At 28.6% G+C, this 8980-nt stretch overlaps 1 protein-coding gene across 1 annotated transcript in view; it reads right to left on the minus strand.

Annotated features, from left to right (window-relative positions):
* Positions 1 to 2066: 2066 nt before the first annotated feature.
* Positions 2067 to 8980, minus strand: part of LOC100164999 (spermidine synthase-like) — a 12194-nt gene continuing 5280 nt past the window's right edge. The window contains exons 2-5 of the mRNA XM_001944143.5: positions 7966 to 8086; positions 7630 to 7876; positions 5339 to 5568; positions 2067 to 2337 (exon numbers count right to left, since the gene is read on the minus strand). Coding sequence (XP_001944178.3) covers positions 2185 to 2337; positions 5339 to 5568; positions 7630 to 7876; positions 7966 to 8086 — 751 coding nt within the window. The 3' untranslated portion in view covers positions 2067 to 2184. The remainder of the gene's footprint in view (positions 2338 to 5338; positions 5569 to 7629; positions 7877 to 7965; positions 8087 to 8980) is intronic.

An 8980-nucleotide genomic window follows, 5' to 3' on the forward strand; every position in this document is an offset into this window, starting at 1 on the left:
CACACTTTTAGCAATATCTTGATAACCTTGAAGTTTCATTAAGAAATTGTTTTAAAAGTAAGTTTATTTTCAACTTTTTCGTTTATGTATTAAATAGTATTAAGAAAAGCAAGTTTTTAAAAAAAAATTTTTAATTTTTTTTTTTTTTAATTTCTATATGAACAACTTTCGAGGAACATTATTGTTTTAATGTTATTGTTATTTGTTTGTATTCAAAATTTTTTACAGAGCATAAAATATTTTAACAATATTTATAGGAATAAAGAACTCAACTATTTCAAAAAAACTACAAGACGTGCTTACATTTTACAATATGTAGCTTAAATTTAGTTTTAATACTTAATAATGTGTCATCATGTATAGAAAATGATAACTAAAATAATAGTGAAATACTGGAATATTTAAAGTTCATGAACTCCGCAGTATTCTTAAAACGGACATACGGTAATGATTTTTATTTTTCATTAGGTACCTACCACTTTTGCATTTGTTATTTGTATTAAATTTTATTTTACTGGTGTTTTTAAACGTATTGATTACATTTTATAAAATAGGTATAAGATATAACATACCTACCTATTCAATATAGGCTATAACCTAGCTGAGTAGGAAAATAATTAAAACAGTGATTTATTTATAAAAAATTATAGGCGAGGAATTATTCTTAAAAGAAACAAAGTGTGATGAACAAAATAATCAAATGGCGAAGGACTATTAAAATATAACATTATTATTTTAAAAATGTACTACCTATTCTAAATAATTCCTCGCCAATTAAATAAATTATTGAAACAAAATAAATTTACTTAAACTCAATATACTTAGCATTTATTCGTGATATCACATTTTTATAGAGCTTAAAGATCTTATATTTTTTTTACTTGGCCATTTTTTACACGTAGCTTATGAAGAGTTTTTGTTGTGATATTGTATATCATTAAACAAAAAAAAATGCAAAACGTAAATTTATAGAAAATCAATAAACAAAAATTAACACAAAACGTAATTTATAGAATATCAATGACCAAAAAATAACGCAAAACGAAATATTTTAAAATTTATTTATTTAAAAGGTTTATTGGTTTCGTAGACATTTATTTCATACAAACAATCTAAGAATCGATTATATTAAATTCCGTATCCGCGGGCCAATTACCTACCAGCATTAGTTATTATTTTCAAATAGGTATTAACACTATTTTAAATAACGTTAAACACAAAACTTGTATAACTTTTTAATTGCAAATAACTTAAAACTGATTTTTTTTTTAAACGCAATCCCGTAACTAATGCACGTAATTATTTATTCCTTTTTTTCTCTCTCCTCCATAACAAATCCACAATATTCCGGCCTAACAAGGTCTCTGCCAGTGACCTTGTCGAAAGTTCAAGTTGGCCATTGGGAGCTATAAGTACAATGCAGTGTCTCACGTGGTTAAATATAAGTACATTTGTATTATTTACGAGAAAAGGGCAGAAGAACAATACGGTCGAGGGACTCGTTCGTATGTCTACGCTAATATAGGCCGCCAGTCCGACCGTGTCTGCGAGATTAGAGTAGGTACGTCTCACCCGCATGACGTGTTGTCTCCGTCTAACACACGGACGCCATACCAAACTTTTGTTTGCCAGTTTCAATAGTGTTAGTTTTGATATTTAAGTGAACTGACCTCTTATCAAACTTTTAGGTAACAACATTATGTGTGTTTTATCGTTGGTTTTTTACGATACTTTAATTATTTTTAAGTGAATTATGAACATTTTCAAGTATTAATGTTTTACATACCGATAACGCACTTAATAATTTAAGTATCGTAAATATATCAACGAGAGAATACGGATAATGGTATTAATAGAAGTTTGATAATAGGTCAATTCACTCTAATATCAAAACTGACAGCACCCTATTGAAACTAGCGAACGACAATTCTCTATGTCGTACGTGAAACGTATGTAAGACGGAGACAACAAATGCGGGTTCAAAGTCCTCAAGTTTACAGGTATAATATGCTTAGCTGTTAAGTAATATCGTACAGAAGCGATTAACGACCAAAATATATATTTTATTTAAATCGTATATAATATTATAATCGTGTGTTACATTTTATGATATAGTAATATGAACTTTATGTGATAGGTACTGATGATACACAAAAGACGCATGTCACATAGGTAATATTTTTATTACAAATCATTTTCGTCGTCGTCGAGAGCGTCGATGACAAACGCCGGAAGTACAAACGCCGCTTTGTGAATGTCGGTAGTGTAGTAACGAAGCTTCATATCCTTTCGCTGTTGGTTAGTCAATTGGTGCACCGGATTTAAAAAGTCTGTGTTCTGTAAGACGAAAAAAAATCAAATTAAACACAATATTATACGTCATATTATATCGTACAAAAACATGAGACAAAATACGCCAAGTTGAGAACACGCATGTGGTTAGTAAATCGTCAATTTAAAAAGAGTATCTAATTATGTGCAGTAATAATTACGACGAGTAGAATATTATTCATAAACCTAAATATGTACAAGGAATCCATTTAGGTAAGCAATGCTGGTCAAGTTAACGATTTTTTTCAACTCGTTAAGTTAAATTATTTTAAAATAATAAAGTTAAGTTAAAAGTTACTAGTATTTTTTTCATTAACGCGTAAAGTTAAAAGTTAACTTTGAAAAAAAAGTAACATAACTTAGTGTGCTGATTTGCAAAAATAATAATTCCAGACCCATAATATGGTTTATTAGATAGTTTTTCTTTACGCTCAAGAAAATTACTGGGGAAATTTAAAATGAAACATCAGTTAAAAACCATTAAAAAAATTGCATTATTCTTCGGACGAATGTTAACTTAATTTATATATTTTTGAAATAAAATTAACTTAAAGTTAACACGTTAATCTTGAAAAAAGTAACTTATTAAGTTAAAAGTTAATTTGAAAAAAAGTAACGAGTTAATTAACTTAATTAAAATTAACTTAACGTATTAACTTAATTTTAACTTTTAACTCGTTGATGCCCAGCCTTGTATTTGAGTGTCTACACTTATATAATTTAGAAAATGTTTTAACTTTTTTGAAATTATTTTTCTATATAATTTGATATCATTATTTGAAATAACATTTAAAAAAATAAATATAATTTTTACTAATTTTTATCGTTATCATTTTCTTAATTTTTTACTTTTTTGCATGATTAGAGTATATAATAATATAATTAATACAGTAATAGTATTAAATGCTAAGTCACAGTAATTGTTTTAAGTATAATTATTCAATAAATATTACATAATATTATTTAATCATTTGTTAATAAATCATAGATATAATGTACCCATTAGTTCAAATAAATTAATAAATAAATAGATATAATTAAATTTTTAGACATTCAATTTAAAGCCAGAAAAATTAATGTTTATAATAGTAAGTAAGAAATACTGTGCACTTTTACCCCAAAACCCACTAAGCCATTTTACCCCAATACGATTTTCCGCATAAACAGTATTGTAGTATATTCAGTTGTTATCATATTAATATTTTACTAGTATTGACGTTTAGTCACTAAACGAATATATATAAAAGAAACACCTAACGTATCGTATATAGTACACATAATGTGCCATTATACCCCAGGTTACTCTAAGTATCATATATTTTTATTTAATATTCCAAAGCAAAATATTGTTAGGTTTATTTTGATCTATAAAGATCAAATTTCGGACAAGTTTATAGTTCGTTAATCGTTAGTTATAACTAAAGCAGAGAAGTTGTTGCAATAAAAGGTCACCAAATATATATGATTTATATGCATTTTACAAATAAAAAACGCTACATGACAAAATTAAGTGTATATCCAATGTTGTAAACATTTTAACTTCAAACAATTATAAAAAAATGTAATTTGACTTACTGGTAAACTTTTTTTTTTTGGATTAAGGTAGAAAAACGTATGAGGAATTTTGTATGAAATTTTCAAATCTTATATTTAAAAAGAAAAATTTTTAATCATTTCTAACTCAAAATAATTTGCACATTTTTGTGGTTTTTTAAGTATTTTGTCAAAATTATTAAATTTTAAATGCTTGTAAAAAAATTGTAACTATGTATTTTTAATATTTTTCAACTGCTATTATAACAATATATTAAGAGCATTGTATTTGACTCAATGAATAAAATGTTATTTACATTCATGGAAAAAAAACAAAAAAAAATTGCAACTGAAAATGTCCGTAAACAGCTCAAAACCAGTCAAAATATTTTGAACATTTTATGGTGTATAGAAAATGCCAAATGCTAATATAAACATTCAGTGAACATTTCATATATCTACGGTCATTTGTATAAGAATTACACCAAAAACCAAGATCAGTTTTGTCAAAAACCAATTTTGCGTAAAAATTGCAGTTTTTCCTTAATTATTTGTGCCTTTGAAAACTTCTGGGAATTAAAATGTTTGACTTCACCAGGCACCAAAAAGTAAAAATAAAAATAATAATAAGTCACTTATTATAAAATCAATGCATTCATCGATCAGCTCAGAATCTAAAATATATAATATATCTTAATATGAATTTTAAAAATAAAATTTAATGCCGGAGGAACCGTGTATTTTGACCCAGTTAAATTTTACCCCCCGGTAAATATTCACTAGCGAAATTTTACCGGAGGTAAATTTTCACGGCGGGGTTAAATATTCCTAGTGAATATTTACCACAAGTAAAGTTTCGCTAGGGATATTTTGCCCAGATAAAATTTCAACAGCAAAATCTTACCTAACGGTAAAAATTCACTAGATCAAACTAATAAATTTTACCCAGGGTAAATAATCGCTAGTGATATTTTACCTTAGTGGGGTAAAATATCACTGAGGTAAATTTTCGCGGTTACACCGGGCAATACGACATCACATCGTAAACTACGATCTATCTATTAATAAAATTAATAAATGTTTATAAAAAAATTGTGATCATGTTTTTCTTTAATTTTATTTTCCCGGTTCTTTTGAAATTTACTGGGAATTTTAACCATCCAAAATACCGACTAGATTCATTTTCCTATCAAAAAATATACTGTTGAAGAAAATCTAAGCATTTTTACTATCCTAAAAGGTAACGACAGACACAAAAAATAACACGCACATCATTGTGAAATCAATACATTCATCGCATTAGAATCTAAAGTTTATCTAGGTTTAGCGCCTGCAATACATTGACGCCTGAGGCAAATGCTTCTGCAGTCGCCTCATCCTTGCAACGCCCCTGATTGTGAGCATGGTAGTAAACATGGTATGTAGATGACTTATTATAATTATTGTTGTTATTATTATTATTACAGGTATATACCTCGTCAAGACTTCCAAGTGCGAAACCGATCTGACCCGCCGGATAAGTGGACACATAAGATGTCGCGTACGCCGCCTTGGGGAATACTCCTTTGCAATGGTTGTACATTGCCGCTGCGTTTTTCAAATGTCCCCAAAAAGTATCTGCCTGCGAACAAACGATGCCACCGGGACGCAGTGCACGTTTCATGAGTTCAAAGTAAGATTTTTGGAATAGTGAAGTAGCCGGACCTATTGAATTGAAAAATAAAACATATTGTGACAGCCATCATTATGTAGGTAATTTTCGATTGACAAAAATTAGTTACGTTAAATGTTAATATAATATTGTAGTAATAAAACTAACTATTTATTGGTATTATCTATATATAATCAACGATTTGTATCACATAGGACAACATTATGAGCACGTATTTATATTTCAACGATATAGTTCAGAGTTCTCAAAAGCAATTGAGTGTTGATAATATCAATATATCAAAATATTATGTTATATCTGGTAAACAGAGGCTTAGTCACCGTCAATATTATTAATAAGATATGAGGTAAGACATTTGGCTACCGGGAGTTATAACACATATATAATTTTTATAATATCATGGTATAATTGACATTTTAAATTTTAAATAAATAGTGACTGAAAACATAAACCAAAACATAAATAGTTATGTAAATATATTTATTGTATTGTAACTAAATGTATTATATTTTTATATAGTTTTCTTATATTATTTAAAAAAAATAATTTAACTGATGAAATGTGTATCGTAGGTAATATATTTTATAATATTTTAAAATTTTTATTTTTGTATTAATATATAAATTATACTAACATTCTGAGTTTTATAAAAATTAATTTTAATTTTAAATGAAAAAAATAGAGTTTTAAATTTGGTAGATAATTTAAGATACCAGACGACCAAACAACTTATCTCAATAATTAACGGTGACAAAACGTCGCTATTCATTATTATCATAATATAACATTATATTATACGTAGTGCGCATACATAATAATAATATGTACGTAGATACCTAATTACAAATAATATTATACAATATTAATACTTGTACTGGAAATATGTTATTTTTTTTTAAAAATTGTTTTAAAATTGTAAATTAATCAAGTCTATTTATGGAGTCATCATCTTTGTCTTTGATCGACTCATCTAAAAAAATATAAACAAAATTTTTTTTTTAATGTAAGTAGGTACTTCTTCAATAAAAGTTTTTAAATAAAATGCAATATAACAATAGGTTGTTGAAATCTGCAGGCCACCTGTGTTTCGATATACCAATATATAGTAACATTAAGTAGAACTTACATTATAAAAAATCAGTGAAATTTGTGATCATATTAAATTAGTTACGTGAAATTTTATGACTTTATATACATTTCAGGCGTGTGTCTATTATTTATATTTTTACTATAAGGACCAGTGAGGGCGATTGAAAACTCTCCCGATTTTAATGATCTGTAAACTCTCCAGATGGCAAATTTTCCGGGTCTACTCCAATTATCATTTACTACCTAACGAGAACACGTAATCTCCCCCGGGACTACTTCAGTACCACATTTCGGGTAAATATAATCTCTCCTGTGTCTACTACCACAGATACCTCTAATTTTCATTCAAAAAAGTAAATTATATAATAAGAAACATCAATACATTTAGCTGCCACGGGTTATAATTATAGGCATAATACAAATAAAATAAAAAATCATAAAATAAATCAAATAGGTATAAATTTAAGTTTAATTTAAAAGAAAAGTAAGTTGTATAATAATAAAAATTAATGCCTTTTGCTGCTGTGAGCTATATCATTATAGTATATTTAATACTAAACATTTCAATTTAATTTTTATGATAGTACGAACACACAAATTTCAAAAACCTAAAGTAGGTATTTATTTGTTGGTATTTATAGTCGATTATTTTTCGTATGATAGTTTTACTTATTTTATTTTGTTTATTATAAATTTTAATTTTAATGTACACTTAAGTTTAAAATCTGTTAGAGCATTAATAATTAATATAAATATAGATGGATGGGTGAATAGATGGATGGTACTAGATAAATAGCCAATTCATAGTGTAGCGATAACATTTAAAACGACTAAGGAGAGTTTATACATTTCCTACAGGTAAACATCATGTTCAGCGGGAGACTTTACATATTTTATTCAGCTAAACATAATATTGACCCGGTAAAGCGTACCATCGGGAGAGTTTACCACCGTCCCCTGCTAATTAATAAACAAAGGTCAATCGATGCTAGTTTAAAGTATACCTATGGGGTCAGAAGAATCGGTTATGATGACGTCGTAGTATTGAAAGTGTTCTTCCATGAATTTGAAACCGTCAGCTACGTGCAGGTTGACTTTGGGGTTGTCGAATCCTTGAGCCATGAACGGTAAATATTTCTTCGACAATTCGATTACGCGTTCATCGATTTCCACTTGGTCAATGATTTCGACCAATGGGTATTTGGCTACTTCCCTGGCTACCCCTCCATCACCACCACCGACGATGAGCACCTGTTAATGTAAATCAATTAAGGTTATAGGACAATTGACAAATAGATAAGTAAATGTATACATAATTAATTTATAGTTACGATACCAACCCTTTGCGGTTTTGGGTGACTGAAGAGTGGCAGAAAAGAAATCATTTCTTGATAAGAATACTCATCAAATTCCGTGCACTGAATCATTCCATCGAGTACCAATACGACGCCGTGTGATTTGCTATTGACAAATCAATTATTTAAATTAGTATTAACTATTAATAGAAACAAAATTTTGGTAAGTACTGTTACATATTTTAATATTATGTAGATATTATATTAAAATCTAGGGATGATATATACATAATCCAACGCCGCGGTCGCGGCGCAGAGCTAAGTAAAAAAAGAAAGAAACTATCGCGCGACGACGGTGTATATTACACGAGAGTACCAACTTGTATTTAACTAATGTTATTTTACGAAAATCATGTCGACTACCCTGTAGCCTAAACTAATGAACCAATTGACTTGAAACTTTCACGAATAGCTCAGTTTGGTGTGTAGATGATTCTGTGAAAATTTAAAGTTTATCGGAGTATTACAGCCTTAGTTACATGCTAAAGTATTAACATAATAATTAAGCAAAACGCTATTTTTTCATCAATTCCACAATGTATAATAATAATAATATAATATGTTTGTGCTGGCCGCCCATTTTTCCTCTTCCATTCAGCGGTTGCAATCACTCGTTGCGTAATCCGTCGTCACGGCGCTGCGTTGAACTATCTGGTCGTCTGAATTTCCCTCTCCAAGCAATGGGTTTACGTCTTTTGTGTATGAGTGTAAATGTGAAACGAAACATTTGATAACCGACTGTACTATACAGTTGTAGTGGTGCCTGTTGTACATTAATGTCTTACATCCACCCTGCGTAGTTGCGTTTGCTTTGACGTCTACGTCTATCTACCGCGTGTTCTGTGCGTTACTAACCTAACCTTACAATTATTACGGCGTTCGTTGAAATTATTGTAACAAGGGCGTTTTGCGGCGAACAATTCGAAATTTTGTGTATTTTAAAGCGTGCAAAAGTTAATAGCAAAACATGGTGTCCAATGCTTATAAAAAAAAATTAAAA

This window comes from Acyrthosiphon pisum, chromosome X, assembly GCF_005508785.2.
Source record: "Acyrthosiphon pisum isolate AL4f chromosome X, pea_aphid_22Mar2018_4r6ur, whole genome shotgun sequence".
Classification (NCBI taxonomy): domain Eukaryota; kingdom Metazoa; phylum Arthropoda; class Insecta; order Hemiptera; family Aphididae; genus Acyrthosiphon; species Acyrthosiphon pisum.